The sequence below is a fragment of the Alternaria hordeiaustralica genome (genome assembly GCF_023758085.1).
Source record: "Alternaria hordeiaustralica strain BMP 2776 chromosome Unknown scaffold_1, whole genome shotgun sequence".
Taxonomy (NCBI): Eukaryota; Fungi; Ascomycota; class Dothideomycetes; order Pleosporales; family Pleosporaceae; genus Alternaria; species Alternaria hordeiaustralica.
The window spans coordinates 4,434,857-4,451,170 of NW_026056773.1; the positions used below are offsets into that span (position 1 = coordinate 4,434,857).

General features: G+C 52.6%; 10 protein-coding genes across 10 annotated transcripts; 4 read left to right on the forward strand and 6 right to left on the reverse strand.

Moving 5' to 3' along the window:
• Nucleotides 1-628: 628 nt before the first annotated feature.
• On the reverse strand, nt 629-2,317 carry J4E84_001435 (uncharacterized protein; the record flags this gene model as incomplete). Its single annotated transcript, XM_049384067.1, has 3 exons — nt 629-1,069; nt 1,114-1,642; nt 1,695-2,317. The coding sequence occupies 3 exons, from the start codon at nt 2,315-2,317 to the stop codon at nt 629-631; spliced, it is 1,593 nt and encodes a 530-aa protein (XP_049249585.1).
• A 1,276-nt stretch (nt 2,318-3,593) lies between these two features.
• J4E84_001436 (uncharacterized protein) lies at nt 3,594-4,312 on the reverse strand (the record flags this gene model as incomplete). Its single annotated transcript, XM_049384068.1, has 2 exons — nt 3,594-4,229; nt 4,280-4,312. 2 exons carry the CDS (start codon nt 4,310-4,312, stop codon nt 3,594-3,596), a joined length of 669 nt encoding a protein of 222 aa, XP_049249586.1.
• Nucleotides 4,313-5,351: 1,039 nt separating this feature from the next.
• J4E84_001437 (uncharacterized protein) lies at nt 5,352-6,236 on the reverse strand (the record flags this gene model as incomplete). The annotated part of the gene is made up of 2 exons (XM_049384069.1): nt 5,352-6,117; nt 6,169-6,236. 2 exons carry the CDS (start codon nt 6,234-6,236, stop codon nt 5,352-5,354), a joined length of 834 nt encoding a protein of 277 aa, XP_049249587.1.
• Nucleotides 6,237-6,587: 351 nt separating this feature from the next.
• J4E84_001438 (uncharacterized protein) lies at nt 6,588-7,214 on the forward strand (the record flags this gene model as incomplete). The annotated part of the gene is made up of 1 exon (XM_049384070.1): nt 6,588-7,214. One exon carries the CDS (start codon nt 6,588-6,590, stop codon nt 7,212-7,214), a length of 627 nt encoding a protein of 208 aa, XP_049249588.1.
• Nucleotides 7,215-7,906: 692 nt separating this feature from the next.
• J4E84_001439 (uncharacterized protein) lies at nt 7,907-9,331 on the forward strand (the record flags this gene model as incomplete). The annotated part of the gene is made up of 3 exons (XM_049384071.1): nt 7,907-8,507; nt 8,565-9,095; nt 9,165-9,331. The coding sequence occupies 3 exons, from the start codon at nt 7,907-7,909 to the stop codon at nt 9,329-9,331; spliced, it is 1,299 nt and encodes a 432-aa protein (XP_049249589.1).
• Nucleotides 9,332-10,444: 1,113 nt separating this feature from the next.
• J4E84_001440 (uncharacterized protein) lies at nt 10,445-10,864 on the forward strand (the record flags this gene model as incomplete). Its single annotated transcript, XM_049384072.1, has 1 exon — nt 10,445-10,864. One exon carries the CDS (start codon nt 10,445-10,447, stop codon nt 10,862-10,864), a length of 420 nt encoding a protein of 139 aa, XP_049249590.1.
• A 209-nt stretch (nt 10,865-11,073) lies between these two features.
• Nucleotides 11,074-11,913, reverse strand: J4E84_001441 (uncharacterized protein; the record flags this gene model as incomplete). The annotated part of the gene is made up of 1 exon (XM_049384073.1): nt 11,074-11,913. The coding sequence occupies one exon, from the start codon at nt 11,911-11,913 to the stop codon at nt 11,074-11,076; it is 840 nt and encodes a 279-aa protein (XP_049249591.1).
• A 721-nt stretch (nt 11,914-12,634) lies between these two features.
• On the reverse strand, nt 12,635-13,493 carry J4E84_001442 (uncharacterized protein; the record flags this gene model as incomplete). The annotated part of the gene is made up of 2 exons (XM_049384074.1): nt 12,635-13,114; nt 13,170-13,493. The coding sequence occupies 2 exons, from the start codon at nt 13,491-13,493 to the stop codon at nt 12,635-12,637; spliced, it is 804 nt and encodes a 267-aa protein (XP_049249592.1).
• Nucleotides 13,494-14,027: 534 nt separating this feature from the next.
• On the reverse strand, nt 14,028-14,809 carry DPM1 (dolichol-P-mannose synthesis; the record flags this gene model as incomplete). The annotated part of the gene is made up of 2 exons (XM_049384075.1): nt 14,028-14,649; nt 14,709-14,809. 2 exons carry the CDS (start codon nt 14,807-14,809, stop codon nt 14,028-14,030), a joined length of 723 nt encoding a protein of 240 aa, XP_049249593.1.
• Nucleotides 14,810-15,120: 311 nt separating this feature from the next.
• Nucleotides 15,121-16,182, forward strand: J4E84_001444 (uncharacterized protein; the record flags this gene model as incomplete). The annotated part of the gene is made up of 2 exons (XM_049384076.1): nt 15,121-15,934; nt 16,148-16,182. 2 exons carry the CDS (start codon nt 15,121-15,123, stop codon nt 16,180-16,182), a joined length of 849 nt encoding a protein of 282 aa, XP_049249594.1.
• Between the last annotated feature and the right edge of the window lie 132 nt (nt 16,183-16,314).

The window sequence follows — 16,314 nt, forward strand, 5'->3', positions numbered from 1 at the left end:
CGTCACTCTTGTCGTAACGTGCCCGCCCTCAATCCTCCTTATCTGGCATCTTCTTAAACGCAAACACCTCAACGTTCGTGGCGAAGGACAGGGTATGTTCGAAGCATATGCCATCGATGAGAGCCCACTATTAAGACGACGTCAGATGTTGAGAGGATATCACGTTCCAAGATTAACATCGAAGTCATCAAGCACGTCACGGACAACATGCTTCGGCCTGTCAAAGCACATTGCTCCAGAAGCTGAACCCCTCCCACTCCTTCCAGTATCAAGCTTCAACACAAAGGTGAGAGCACATCTTGAGTCTTATTTCGAGTCCATGGTCTAACCAACTTCTCAGTACACATAACGTACCACCAATCCGTACCGATACCCATGAGCGCTGTTATCGTCTTGCTTTTCTTGTATAATGCTATAGATTGTACCAAAGATACCCCATCGCCCACTCTTGCCCACTGGTGATATCATGCTAACACAGCACTCCTCAAATCATCAGCTCACACCCCAACGCTTCCTCCCCTCACTGTTTCGTAATGACGGGCAGAGGCAAACCAGCCGTGCGTCGGACCGGAAAGATGAATCCAGCCCCATAGCGATTCTTCATCGCGCAAGTCGCAAAAGGTCGTTTCTAATCCTCATGGACGATGGCACGAACCCCAGTTCCTTCAAACTCATATGTAAAGTGGTCCAGATGTCGGGTATCAGATGCCGTCATCGTGATGTCGGGTTCGAAGCGAAACCTGTTGACCAGCATGGCAAGAGTGAGGGTAATCTCTGCATATGCAAGATTGATCCCAAGACATTGCCTTGCACCCTTGGAGAAGGCTACGAGATATCTCTCCAACTCTTTTGCGTCTCCAGTCAACCAACGAGCGGGGTTGAAGCTTCTGGCGTCTTCGCCCCAAATGCTTTCGTCGAAGTGCATGCTGTACGCAGACATGCCGACGGTGGTTCCAGCTGGAATGATCTTCCCGTCGACGATGAGAGGCGTTGCTGAGTACGGTACGACACGTGGGAGTCGTCCTGGCACGGGCATAGCATAACGTAGCGATTCTTTGACGCAGGCAGTCTGATAGCGTTAGCTTCGCATCGCGATCTCATCGGGTTGCATACCAGATATGGAAGCTGCTCTAGTCTCAAGAGGCTGAGATCTTGGTTTGACATGATACCGCTGTCGCGAAATTCTTTCCTTAGCTTTGCGAAGATTGAAGGATCCTCGCTCATCTGTTGGACAGCAGTCGCGAGTGTGAAGGCCGTGGTGTCAGAGCCTGCGACCAAAGTACTGATCGCTTCAGCTAAGACAAGTTCATCGTCCAGGTGTTCCAAAGAATCGAACACGAGTTCATGGTCGAAGGACTTTCCGGAAGTCTTCAGGCGTCGGAAATTGGCTACGGTATCCGCGGTGGCAGTGATGAGAGCCTGGAACTTTGCGGCCGATGTGCTGAGTTTGGCGGCTATACTGGGTGGGCAATTGAAGGCGATAGTCCGGAGAGGAGGGAAGTATAGCATGGTCCACAGTGACTCGGCGGCTTGATCAAAGCACCTGTGGAAGGGAGCGTCGAAAGTGTTGTCGTCGGATTTAGTAAGCAAGTTGAAAGACTCTCCGAAAGCCATTTGCGTGATGAGATCGACCGTCAGGCACCTGTGATGATCTTAGCGTTCATGTTGCATCCGGTAGAATCGGGGAGCGCTACCTGAAAGCATAATAAAAGTTAATTGCACCCTTGCCTTTAGTCTTCGATATCCTATCACATAAAAGGGTGGCTTTGGAAAGCAAAGTCTTCTCCATGGACCTTATGTGCGTCTTCGAGAAGAAGTTGCTAAGAAGCTTACGTCGTACACGGTGCAACTCTTTGTCGCCCTCGACGAACACAGAGTGGTGTGCGGCGAAAGCATCATAGAAGTACTTTTGTTTGGGAAAGGCGTAGTTCTGTGAGTAAATTGTACGGTAGAGCGCGGGATCAGTAATGTGAAGCTCGTTTGGACCAATCCTGAGTGTTCGTGTGCCTGTTGAGATCGTCAGTGTCTGGGCGTATGATTCGCCGTGAGACTTACCATATGCTTTGTGCAATTGCTCAAGTGTCTCTTCTTGTCGGCCAGTCTTGCTTAGCTTGTATTGCCACCAATTGGATAGTGCCGCCTGGTATGGGCCCGGAAAGGATGCTAGTGGATGGAAGTATAGTAGGTAGATCACCCGCAGGGAGCCCAGAACGAGAGCAAAGAGAGATATGCTGGCTGCAAGCTCGGAGTAGGAGCGCGTCTCCAAGAAAGACAGGTCCCAAGCCTCCTTGAGCTGAGCGAAAATATTTGCGGACATGATCTTGAGCTGTAGTAGCGTGATGGATGAAGACACTCAGCTACACTTATATGATCCATCATTTTGTACATCATCCTCGACATCGTTTCGTACATCGGGTAGTACGCGAAGATGTCCCTCATGTCTGTTCGCTCGATGTAGACTTGGCAACTCGAGTATAGCCGGTCCAGCGTCGGCAAGCCAAGCATTCGGACCTTTTATAAACACACTATTAGGTCCCCGACTGGGCAAGAACACGTTGAGCGTGTCCGCGGAATCCGAAAAGTTGGATATTTGGATGCATGCTGCGCTGAAGAGGTGCCAGGCTCAGGCGTTGCGCGGGGTTCGCGTCAACGTTCGGCCGACCGTCCGCTCGCGGCAAGATGAAAGCCGACGAGAGCAGGACCATGTTGATCTCTAAACGGCCCTCTGCCGCTGGGATGATGAGCACCCGTTTTCTGCTGCGATGAGCGATTGTGATGGAAAAGACATGATGCGCAAGTCAGCAGGAGGCATCCGACGAAATTCGATCAGGCCGTTCGCTAGCGCTGGGGCCAACTGCTGAGCATCTCCTACGTCATCACCCCCTTGTCTCCTTCCCTTCACACGGCAAGCTTCACTCCTTCACACCATCACCTCTTCAGAGAAATTTGCCGCAGACTCTGCTGTATAGCCTTCTGGCCATTGTCCCGTCATACCAAAAATTCCAGTGGCCCTGCTTCCGACCGCCTTCTCCATGGCGTGCTTACCCACTTTCTTTTCCCATTCTTCGAGGCTCATCTCACCACCTAGCACTTGCGGCAATGTAATCGCCGATAACCCTGCGATATCGCAGCTTGCGCCAAGGTGTGGGCGAAGCTGAATGAATGCCTCGCCTGCCAGCAATAACTTGCCTCCGAAGAACGAAGCTTTTGTATTGTCAAACGCTAAATGGTTGCGTAAGTCAGCACAAATCATCAACCGAGTATCTACATGGACGGCACATACAGCGAACGGCTGTGAGAAGCGGCGGGTTCGACTCGTGGAAGATCTTCCTCCACATTGGAGACAACACGTTGTCCCTTCGCTTAAGCTGAGCCTCCCAAACATCTGGACGCAACAGGTTCCCGGGTACGGTGACGTTGTGTCGGACACCATTAACGTCGGTCATGTAATCCGCGAATACTGGTGTCGAAGCGTCACAAGCATCGTACCAACACCATTCGATGACACGGTTCCCAGGACGCATGTCTCCGATCGTGCTAGGCGACAGATAGCTACCATATGTCAGTCAATGGTCGGCGACGTCATACCCAACTTACACCACTATGTAGCTCCCGTCCAGCATGCAAAGAGGCATCTTCCCCTCTATGGCACAACGTAGCTCCTCAGGCGCATCCTTTTCTGGGAATTGTGATCTCCACGCCACATAGCCAACGTAGTCGGTCTTCACGTCAGGAAGGACAAGGCTTCGAAGACGGGAACGTGCGCCGTCGGCCGCCACGACCATGTCAGCCGTCATCTGTTCCTCGATGCCATCTTCGCCTTTGTATGACACCACGAGGTGGTCAGCTTGCTCAGTCAGCCCGCATACCTGGTATCCACAGCGCATGTTGACAGGCCCATGTCCCTCGACGTCTTTCTCGCAGGCCATCCACAGCAGACCGTGAAGACCAGCCCAGCACGAGGTGCGCACGTCTTCCGTGAACGGTACTTCTACCAAGACCTTACCATCCTTGTCAAGGATTGGAAATGCGGGGTTGCGGAAAACGATATCGTCGAGCTCAACATCAGGTAGGTATGTTGTGAACACTTTCTGTGCGTTTGACCATAGACTCAAGCCTGCAGCTCGGGCTTGTAGCTGCTGTTCAGTTCGCATCTCAAGAACCACAACGCTGTGGCCATGAGACTTGAGCGCCACAGCATGCATGAGCCCAGCTATCGAGCCACCAACCTATTGGAATGATCAGCCTCATATTAGCCATGGCATATAAGGCGACTTACCACAACGACGCGTTTGTTCATTGGTTCTGCCATGGTTCTTAAGATGGTACGCACGAATGGAGAAAGACGGATGATGCTCCGAGGACGCCTTCTGACGCGGAAACGGCCCTTTTATCGCGTTGCAGTACGAACATGGGTTCTGTCGACTACTCCGCTGCCACCAACGCAGTAAGAAACGTCGCCCGTTGCGCGATTATTGATCAAAGCACCGCCATTGGGTAAACGGGTAGCGAGCAACGCCTGGCTCTACATGAGTGGTTGGCTCGCGTACCGGCATGCGGCGCAGTCGCATCGTGGCTTCGCCTATCTTCGTGTCCAGACCCGATCAACCAGTCAGACACATGTCTTGCGCAATCCTCTAGATCCTCTCCGATTTAGCGAACCTCATATTCGGGGTCATTGACTGAGATGAACTAGCGGCCCGTTCACGAGTCCCGGGCACGTCACGTGAGGCGGCCTGTATGTCCGATGTTCTTGCCCCCTTGTCGGTTTCTGTTACGCGAGATTCCCTTCAAGTCACCTCTCCACATTTATCACGGCATGATATTAAGACTCCGCGTACCCTGCTTTCCACTAGTCTCTTCACATATATGGTCGTCCGCGGAGACTCTCCTTGTCGGTGACGAGAACCCTGTTGTTCGAACTTCACTGTGACTTCAGACCAACCTCGTCGTTCTTTCAACACATACTATGGGTTTGTGTACCGCGACGGTAACAATACTATCTTCAGTATGCAAACTGATGAGTGTCTAAGCGTGTTTCACTAGCGATGAATCAGACTGGGGATGATGAACATGACTCAAGCAACCGGCATTAGCTCTCATCATGATAAGGCGTCTGCTATCACCAGGTATTGTATGTACGGCAATGTATGCCAAATATTGGGACCCACCCAGTCAGAATCCGCTGCGTACATCTGACAATGCCCACAGGTTCGTTTTCCCGCCATGTAGAGCAGGCTTGCCGTACGGACTTTCCTCCTTCAATCTTTTCAGTCTTACCAACGGCGCCATGTTGTGACGCTTGTCGCCATCTTCATCACGATCCTTCACATTTCTCCCTGCTCTCTGCATCAGCGCCTGTCGGCGCGAGGTCCGGTGGGAGGGTACAGGTCAGGGACGAAGCGATCGTTGGTAGATGACCTGTTCCGTACGTTTCGGCCACGATCGCGCTCCCGGCGAGCTCCTCGTTGATGGCCACCGCGCTCGTAGAATCCACCCGACGTCCTCCGATGCTCTGTGTATACCGCCTCGCTGTACCTCGATTCTCGGTCTCGATCTGAACCTTGGCGCGGAGGAGTGGCGTCAACGTTCGACATGGGGCGTTGCGTGGAGTCCCTCCTACCGTTTGCTCCATATCCATCGATACTCTCCGAAGCCCGACCCTGCTCTCTCTCAAACTCTAGGTCTTGAACGTGACACTGTAGGCTATGCGCTTCTGTCTCCAACGTAGTGACGCGATTTTGTAAATCCTTGTTCTCGACCTCGTATGCTTGGATCTGGGCCTCCATCTCTTGTATCTTGCTCGTCATATCGCTAATCTCGCGGGCGGACTTAGCGGTATCTTTCCTCATCAACGTGTCGCGCTGTTCAATTGCGACGTTCTCGTTGAGTAAGGCGTCCTTCTCTTCCAGGCGCTTCGAATATGAGACTGTCAGATCGCCCAGGGACTTGGTTGCCTGCGTGAGACGGATATGATAGTCGCTGGACATCTTTTTGGCAGCCGTCTTCTCTTGTTGGAGCCTTGCGTTGTCAGCTTCCTGGTCCGCGATGCGTACAAGAAGCTCGGAAACCCGCCTCATGGGTGCCAGGCTGCCATCGATCGAAGGCGGCGCCGCACTGTGATGAATTTAGCAAGAGCTCTTTGGAAGATCATTTCAGGGTACTCACAGCTCTGTAGGCGACTTTGGAACGGCCTGGCGATTTGATGTTGGGACAGCAGACACTACATCAGGCATGTCGACATTGCTAGGCTGACGACTGAGTCGAGGGTCACGGGCACTGTCGTAGGTGTTGTTGAAGGCCATCAGAAGATTTTGGAATAACCGATGGAGATCTACGAGAAGAAGAGAAGAACCGTGGTGTTCTGGGAGTACATATAAAATCGTGCGTTTGTCGATGTGGCCTTGGCTAGCGCGACTCTCTCGTAGGTGAGCAAGTATTTACTGCGACTGCGGCAACGCCGTCACCCAACCGATCTCCCGCTTCTACGCCGACACCTTACGCTGAGAGTCATATCTCGCTCCCGTCGGTATAGCCGCGGCGACCGGACCCCCGCCGACTTCGCCAGTTCAACCACGACCGCCACGATGACGCGAGGAAGTCTATTGCGACACATCTTCAGGCACGGTCCGAACTCCAAACTCAAGCGCGACGCAGTTCCATCCAAGATCAATGAAAACGATAGGTCGCCTCTCATCGCAAAGTCACCCGCAAACGAGCCCAAGCCGCTATCGCAAGATCCGTCACCGCCACGAACCCCCGAGCCACATACCGTACAAGTCCTTCCCGAGATCGCCGAGGAGGGATCTAGCTCTCCAGCCGCCGATTCCCTTTCCGCATCTTCAAGCACAGGAAGTACGGTATCCGACCTTGCATCCATAGTCACTGTTCTCGCCGCGCACGCGCCTCTCATCAATCCCACGACGCTCACATCGCGCGACCTCCTCTACGCCGCCATCGATGAAGCGATCTCAGCGACAAAGGATCATCTCGATACACTAGCAACTGCGTGGGCCTTGCTTGAGGCCCTCGTTGGCTTCAGTGCGACGGTCGAGGTGCTAAAGCAGGAGATGGAGTTGAAGATAACGGCGTCCGAGGCCAAGCTTGTGGAGTTGGAAAGCTTTGAGGGGGCGGTTGAGAGTATGACGTTTTCGGATGAGCAGGACATGACCGGCGCGGATGGGGGTGATGGAAACGGTTCACCCGGTCGCTAGTCGGGACATGATCGCAAGATGGCCACATAAGCCATGTGTAGGTTAAGTCTAGTGCTCAGCGAGTTCACCTGGTCTGTAATACCGTCGCGGACTGAAATGAAGAGTAGCGATCAAGAGACAGTGTGAGCGGATCTCCTGAGGCTGAGTAATAGGCTGATGACCTTCATCGACGGCATCATGAACTCATGAGAAGCATCCATGGATACCCGCAATAAAATCAGACTACTGAGCTTGCAAAGGAAAGTCTTGTGGGTGATGCTGGTGATTCTGAAGTTCGGACTAGGTAGCGGACTACGAACCACACAAAAGCGTCGAACGCGCAACCAATCTCTTCAGGTAGTCAGCCCACACAGTCATCATGTACGATTGTTCCGCAGAAATATCTGTCGGCGTACTCCGAATTGTAAGCGAATCGTACTGAACATGGATGAAGCGCTCGCTGATGTACGGTACCGAACACTGAGCAGCCAGTGATGCGACGCGCATATGTTTCGTATGCTCATCTATGGCATGCACCAATATACTACCACGGGCGCCTTCAACAATTGAACTTGAAATCTCTTCATCTGCGTAATCGACCAGTTCCGTGAAGAAAAGCCTGCACTCCCTCTTAACATAAACTCTCCATTTCTTCACCAGCTCAACATCATCTTCATTCATCTACACATAGCAAACCTCCTTCTCTAGTCAACATGGCCCCAGCTAGACAATACCACGAGAGCCTCATACTCTGCGAAATCGAAGCAAACAAGGACAAGTACATACACTTTCTGCAAAGGCTTGTCCGAGCAGCAAGCCCTAACCCACCAGGCGACACCCGAGCGGCTGCAGATGTCGTCACGAAATTCCTTGCAGCCAACAACATCTATGCAGATGTCGTTGCCCCGATGGCCCATATGCCCAACGTAGTTTCGGATTTCGAAGGCCGCTTGCAGGACGGTCCTCGCGTTGTCTTCAACGGCCATATGGATACTTTTCCGGTCAATAACCTTGAGGGTTGGCGCTACCCGCCATACTCGGGACATAACGATGGCACTTCGATACATGGTCTTGGGTCTGTCGACATGAAAGCAGGGACCGCAGCTTCCATCATCGCGTTCACGTTGCTGAAGAAGCGAGCTTCGCATCTCATCGGAAGCGTCGCTTTGACCGTGGTCTCGGACGAAGAGACGGGAGGCGAATGGGGGACCAAGTATCTGCTTGATCACCGTGGTGAAAATTCACCTTGGCTAGGCGATTGTGTTGTCAACGGCGAGCCTGGTGGTCTACAATCCATTAGGTTCGGCGAGAAGGGTAAGTGACATCTATCCACGAACAGCTTTGAAGACCTATACTAACCTTGAATCGTAGGCACCCTGCGATTGACCTTCACAGTCAACACTCAAGGAGGTAACGGAGCGTACACACACAACGGCTGTGGAGCCATCGTACACGCTTGCTCCTTAATAACAACCCTGAAGCGCGTGGTCGAGTCGATACCCTCAAATATCCCGCACCAACTCAAGGCTTATCTTCGCTCCAAACAAGCGCACGCCGTTACCGATGAGATCATGGGCGCTGGGGCAGCAGCAAATATGTTCTCACCCACGTTAAACATCGGCACCATCGACGGCGGCGTCAAAGTTAACGTCATCCCTTCAAAGTGCGTCTTTGAAGCCGACATCCGCCTGCCGATCGGGCTCGAGGCTGAGGCTGTACTCAATGAGATTGACAGCCTACTGCTATCGTCCCCTGGCGTGTCATACTCCGTGCAAGAAGCAGCCAGCAACCCAGCAAGCTTATCGGAGTACAATCATCCGCTTTCTGGGTACATGGCCGATGTTGCGCGAGACGTTACTGGGAGGGAGCCGGTACAGATCGTCGGTCTGGGTGGTACGGACTGTAAGTTTTATCGCTATCGCGGTGTACCGGCGTTTGTGTTTGGGCCTTCGCCAAGCGGGATGGGTGCAGATGGTGAAGCTGTGCTCATTGAAGAGTTTATGACTGTCATCAAGACACATACACTGGGGGTCTTCCGGTATCTCTGGGACGATAAAAGGTGGGATCTCAGTAGGGGATTGGGAGAGAATACTCCCACGGGCGAGAGGAGGGCTCTCGAGATCAGAACACGCAAGTAAGATATGGTGTAGCGGATTGGCCTTAACCTTTGCTCTAGTCATGTTATTATTAATGCGCTTGAATGAAACACTTTCCCAAAGACTTCCCAAACATCGACATAGATGTGAAGCCTCGGTGGAGTCATGACGGCCACGAACTTGACCACGCACATGCGGGGTGAAGTAGTGACGGTCCGCGCCGATGCACAAGCGCAAGGAAACAGAACGAGTACCTATATGGACGCTACAGCGGGCCAAGAGCTGACGGACAACGCGCGATGCAATAGTTTGACTTTCAGAGATGAGTTCGCTGACGGCGCTGTGACGCTTTAGTACTAGATGACAGCTGTTGCACAACATTGTCAATGATGGCAGCGACGATCAACACAACATACCGAAAGACTCCGCGGACCTAAGGAAGTCCCTCTCACCACTTCCGCGAACTTCCGCTTGATCAACACATTCAGCTCCGACAATGACATTCGACTCCCAAAGCAGCCATCGGCACATGAAACTAGCGGTGTCTGGAGGCCTAACGTCATACCTGGGTATCCGATGACGCTCGTGGGTCCTCCCCGGTACAAACGAGATAACAGGCCCAAGTCCAAACACCACAACGGCATTGACATGTCGCAACTGAATCGGCGGCATCACCAAAGAAGGCAGCAGGTAGGAAAGTTAAAGGAAAGGATTCGACACTTCGCTTCGCAAGCTTCGTCAGTAGTCCAGACCCAGCTAGCGCACTGTCTCCAGCGATCGGCCCTCGTGGTAACCGAGCGGGAAGTGGGACCAATAAAATACAGGGGTCCAGCTGCCCTTAGCTGACACCGGCACACACGGTTGCATTGGACTGACGGGACCAGCCTGCATACGGAAGCCATCCGTTCTCCTGTTTTCCTGGCCTGAAATTTCGGTTTGGCGTTTCCTTCTTCCCGTCGTCATTAATATCCCCAAATCCTTTCGTCTCGAGAGGCGCTTTTTGTTTTGCTTCTTCCTGCGAACCCTTCACGATCCTTCCGCATCCTGCGATTACTATTCCATGCCAATCATCGGCCGCATATCTCTACACCGCCGACATAGCTCCGCCCGCCCCCCATCGCATACCCTGAACACCGGAGAATCCACAGAACCAAAATGCCGGGAACTACAATGACGAAAACGAGTGCTTACCCCTACATCCTCACCACAGTCGCAACACGAAAAGAAGGCGTCTCCCGCGCGCAATTCCACCAGCACAACGAGGAAAAGTACGCACCACTTCTCAAAAAGATCGCGGGGAAAGTGCATCCGTTGTCGTGGACGCGGCACTACCATGTTGACGACGAGGAATGCCCAATCGGCATTCCGCGGGTGTTGATTGGGGTTGATGACGGGATGGACTGGGATTGCATGGGTACCATGGCGTTTGAGGATGAGTTGCATTTGCAGCAGTTTATTGCGTTTATGCATAGCGATGCGGCGATTCCGGTGCTGGAGGAGGAGGAGAAGTTTGCGGAGCCGACGAAGACGAAGTTGTTGGTTATGAAGAAGGGGGTTAGTGTGAGGGAGGGTTAGAAGAATGGTGGGGGTTTGGGAGTTTGGGAAGGAAAAGTGCAATGGGAAGCAAGGCTGGAACATGGTCTTTGAGAATGCAATTTGGTCGGAACAGGATGTTTATGTTGGGTTATCAGGGATATTTGACTTATGATATGGAGGAGGGTAGTCCGTACAAACGGCATCCAGAGTGCAGTACAAACATACATCCCTCTCCCACGACGTGCCTACTAAGGAAGCCATTCCCCATCCCAGTCCTCCCTCCTCATAGCCGGCCCCCACGAATCCTCCACACCCTCTATCCTCTCACTCCAGTCATCATAGCCATCCTGACATAACATCGGAACCTTGTCAATCGCCCTCTCCAGAAAAACATCTCCTTCGACCTGTATGCTACCACCATCTCGGATCCATATATCGTGCGGAAAGTGCGGCATCTCCCCATGATGATACATATGTCGAATGTGTCTGTGGTTAATCTCGGCGAAGCATTGGAACTCCTCTTCGTTCTTGTAAAGTGTGCGGGTAACGAACACGGTTACGACAGTGTTGTTCCACAGCCTGCCGGCTGCGTCGTGGAAACGGTCGTCACCGGGACGGTATCTAGCTCTAGCAGCTTGATGTAAGAAGCGAGCGATGTTGGATGCCTTGGCGGGATCGGCAGGTCGAAGTCCACTGGACTTGGGTATTCTCTGGGAAATGGCTTGGATGTCGGACTTCTCATCGTCTTCGACGGCTATGCGTTCGCACGGGATTTGTGACATGAGATAGTCGAGTATCTTCCTCTGTCTCATCTTTGTTCCGGCTTTGCCGAGCTCGATGAGCTTTGTTGGTGACTCTTCGACGAACTGACGGACTAGGTTGTTTACGATGGCGTGGGCTTCGAGGTAGATTTGCTTGCTCGTACGTAGTAAGGCAGTCGGCAGATGTTTTGTGACCAGGACAGCCACTTCTCCGTCTATGGAGACCACGGTGTGTTTGATCTGGCGTGGCAGCCACTCGTAGATCATTAGGCGCAGTTCGACTGGCAGATTCATGAACGGGAAAGGATTGTGTTGGTGGATCGACATGTCGGTGGCTGGAGTGATGTATGACTTGCTCTTAGAAATAAGTGCTCGTATGCAATGATTGATGTTAAAAGAGATCAAGGTACTGAATGTACTCACTACGCCAGCGGCTGCAAGCTTCATTGCCCTAGAATGGGTGAGAACAATAGTGGATTAGCATCAAGATCATATATGCCGGTGTCAATGGAAGAGTGATAAGGCCTGGATAGGTATGGCGATGAGAGACACCCTATCGGAGTGTTCACAAATCATTACCGTGCCGTCAACAAGACCACGGGTAAGCCGGAAAGAGCGACGCCGGAGAGTTTGTAAGATGGCTGGCGAATTCTGGACCAACAGACGGTCAATTCACGTCGGATCGCCGGAAGCAGTTGTATAGCGAGATGCAGCTAATCAGCCCAAGCTGCACAGGCGGATACTAATGCCCGTCGAATGGACGTGAAAGGCGAGATGATCACGTGACAATTACCACATTCATGTAACGATTGCGAGATACGTGAGAGCAGGATTCGGATAACAGTATTGATCGGCCCTTTTGGACGGTACTTCGACTAGGATGTGAGCACCCTATCAAAGAAAAGAGCTAGACACCCTGCAGTCTACGTGGTTTCGCACACAAAAGATGACGAACTTTCAACGCAATGTAGACTCCTGGGTTTTTTACTTCCATCATCCTCTAAGGGCGGGCGTACGATGCCCTCCTTGGATGACATATGGGTACTCCTCACGAAGAAGGCACCCAATTGCCAATCCAATCATCCTGGCTCATACTAGTCTCCAGGGTCCAGGTCCCATCCGAATTGAACTTGTCTACGTTGAGTTTGACAGGGACGTTCTTTGCTGTGACTTTGTACTCTTCGTTGGGAGCGTATGCGAGGATACCCTTGAAGCTTGTATGAACGAGAACGCCGAGACCAGACTCATATTCCCGTCGAAAAAACTCTAATACGCTCGGAGGAGTTCTTTGGGGGCCAGGGGCGATGATCAAGGAATGCCGCGCACGCAGCCTGTCCATCACGTTCTCCTGCTTCTGGAAGTATACAGTAGCGATTTTGGCGACCCAGATCCCGGTGTCTGACGTTTTCGCCAGTGCAGTTTGACCGAAAAAGATTGCAATGTCGCGCGGTCGTCTGGTTTCCCATGGATGAGAGGCAAGGTACGGGTGTCGCTGAATGACGTCGCTCACATGGTAAGGCTGACCAGTCTACGGTTGCGTCAGATTCGAGCTTTGAAGAATGTTAATGTGAGATTCGACTCACCAAAAGCGCTTTACGCTCAGTCGCTATCAATGTGGCGAGTACAAGAAACGCATTCCCATTGTCCTCACGGCCTATGGCCCGCGGCTCCGACTCTGTCACAAAGCTTTTGATCAGAGCTGTGACGATACTGTGCGCCTCGGCATAGACCTGGCGGCTTGTCCTTAGGATAGCGACTGGGAGGTGACGTGTGATCAAGACGAATGTGGAATCGAGTTTCACTTTCGTGTCGGGCCACGAATAGCCCATATAGCGAACCTCAGTGTGCTTGATCTGACGGGGTAGGCGCTTGTAAACCATAAGGCGCAACTCCGACGGGAGGTCCATGAAGCGAAAGGGCTTGGAGTCATCCTGCGTCGACATCGTGATAACACTTTACACGGGTCAGACGCCGAACACCGTAGAGCCTGCGTTAATGTTAGTTCTCGTACTTTGCACACTTCAGCTCAATGTAGGCTGCAAACCCGTTTGGTGTTTTCCTTGCACAAGGTGATAGTGTGCTTCAGAGCTGTAGTGAGAGATTGTTGCGCTTTCGTGTGAGGTGCGCAATCTCGAGCGCTGTAGCGATGCAGCGATCGAGAGACTGTTAAGGTCGAAGTGAGGAAGAGGACGAAAGTGAAGGCAGCTCTGGCAGGAGCAATGGACGCTAGCGCCGCTTGGCGTACGAGATAGGTAGTGGCAGTCGCGGCTAGCAGCAACAGGTACACGAAGACTCTGGTGAGAAGATTAAGAGTTAAACATACTAATCAGACAAAGGCGGAGAAAGATCAAATATACCATCTCCTTACCTGCCCGAGATATCATCAAGGCCAGTCATCCAGTCCGGCCACCAACATCCCACCACTCTCCCACCCAAGCCATCTAAACCTTCATCCACAGCGCCAGCACACCCTTCGCGTACTCCACAATCTCATCACCACCAAGCTTACTCTCCCCATACAACCGATCCACAAACGAAATCGGCACCTCCGCAACCGTACACCCCATGGCCTTCGCGCGCACCATCATCTCCATCTGAAACGTATACCCCTTACTCTCCGTCTGCCTAATAACCTTCTGCAGCACCTCCTTCTTATACAACCTAAAGCTGCCCGTAAGATCACTCACACCGGGCCTTAACACCGTATCCGCAAAAAGATTCGCCCCCCTCGACACAAACTTGCGCTTGAGATCCCAGCCAAACACGCCGCCGTCGCCCGCATACCGCGTTCCGGTAACGATGTCGTAGTTCTTGGTCTTTTGCAAAGCGATCATGGGCGCGATGAACTTGGGGTGGTGGCTGAAATCCGCGTCCATGATGATGACGAAGTTTCCGGTCGCGAATTGCAGGCCGTGGACGTAGGCGGTGCCGAGACCGAGTTTACCGGCGCGCGCGCGGATTTGGATGCGTGATGGGGTGTAGGCTTTTTGGAGCTGGGCGGCGATTTCTTGGGTGCCGTCGGGGGAGCCGTCGTCGATGATGATGAGTTCCCAGTCGAGTTTGCTGTTGAACAATTGTTAGTCGTGGCATTGCGTTATGAGGGGGTGGGTGTTGCGACGTACTTCTCCTCGAACGTCTTGGCCAGCAGCCATGTTATTATGGGCAGGTTGCGGCGCTCGTTGTAGGTGGGAAGGAGCACCGAGTACTTGTTGGTGTTCGCCATATTTGCAATTGCGTGTGTGAGTTGTGTGTGTCTGCGGAATTGGGTGAATGAGCGACTGCAGGTGAGGGTTGACGTTGGGGGAGTTGAGGATTCGCGGAGGTGATCGTGTCCGCAAGTAGCTCGGGGCTGTCGGCGGACCCTGGACTAGCCTCTTTGGTCCATCTCCTTCCGCAACCACATGGCTGAGTTTGGGTGGCCTTACACGTCGATGTAATATTCATCGATATTCCCGCGCGAATTAGAAGAATATTGGGTCGATGCTATCGGATCTGTAGGGTAGTGCCGGTCAATACGCCGGATACCCTCTCACCATGTCACCCACACCCCAGAGGAAAAACCTCTTCCTCTGTCTCGACGCCTTCGGCACCCTCTTCACACCCACGAAACCCATCCCAATAACTTACGCCGAAGCCGCCCTCAAGCACGGCATCGCCATAAACACGCCCGAGCCCGCCACCCAAGTATCCTCATCCTTCAAATCCGCATTCAAACACCTATCATCAAAACACCCAAACTATGGCCGGGCAACAGGCATGGGTGCGGAAAAATGGTGGGCCAAAGTAATAAAAGAAACCTTCACGCCATTCCTGGCTGCAAACCAAACTTTCCCAAAGCACCTCGTCCCAGAACTGCTTCACACCTACTCGTCACGGAAGGGGTACACACTGTACCCCGACGTCCTCCCCTTCTTCCGCATGATACGGCATATGAAAGCACACCGGAGACTTCGGGGCGCTGCCCATGGACTCTGGCCCTGGGACAAAACTATAGTAGGCGTTATAACGAATTCAGATGACCGCGTCCCGAGGATATTGTCGTCCCTCGGTGTCAATATTGGTCCCTGGCATTACCCTGTTATAAGAGCCTCCCGCCCCAAGGATAGAGAGTATGACATCGATTTCACGGTCCTGTCTTACGACGTCGGAGCCGAGAAACCGGATCGACAGATCTTTGCTGCGGCGGAGGAGATGCTTGAGCACAAGTTAAAGGCCGCTTCGATGGACAGTGGCAAAGATATCAGAGCAGAGGATTTTGAGAAGATCTACGTAGGCGACGACCTCCACAAAGATGTGTTCGGCGCTCAAGACGCAGGCTGGTCGAGCGTATTGCTAGAGAGAGATGCAGGTACCCAAGGTGGTCAGGGGTATGGATTGAAGACGGGAGAAAAGGGAGAAGAGATAGGGGAGGCAGGAGAGGTAATCAGTCAGGACAGGTTGGTGCAACAAGTGGGCTCCTTGCTGGATTTGTGTGCGTGGCCAGGACAGCTATCTGAACGGCGTGGAATATCGCCCGTGCGATATGTCTATATAAAGGAGGTCCCTGAACATGGATCGCCAGGGCAGAAGAAGGGTCGATCACGGAGCCCGAAGTAATTTGGATGGCGCTGCTTCGTAATTTCTGATAGTGAACAGCCGATTACAAGTCCATCAATCCTTTACATCACGCAACATCACGTTTCCTCACTCTGAATCCACACACCCATCACATCAGCAAATACCATCTAT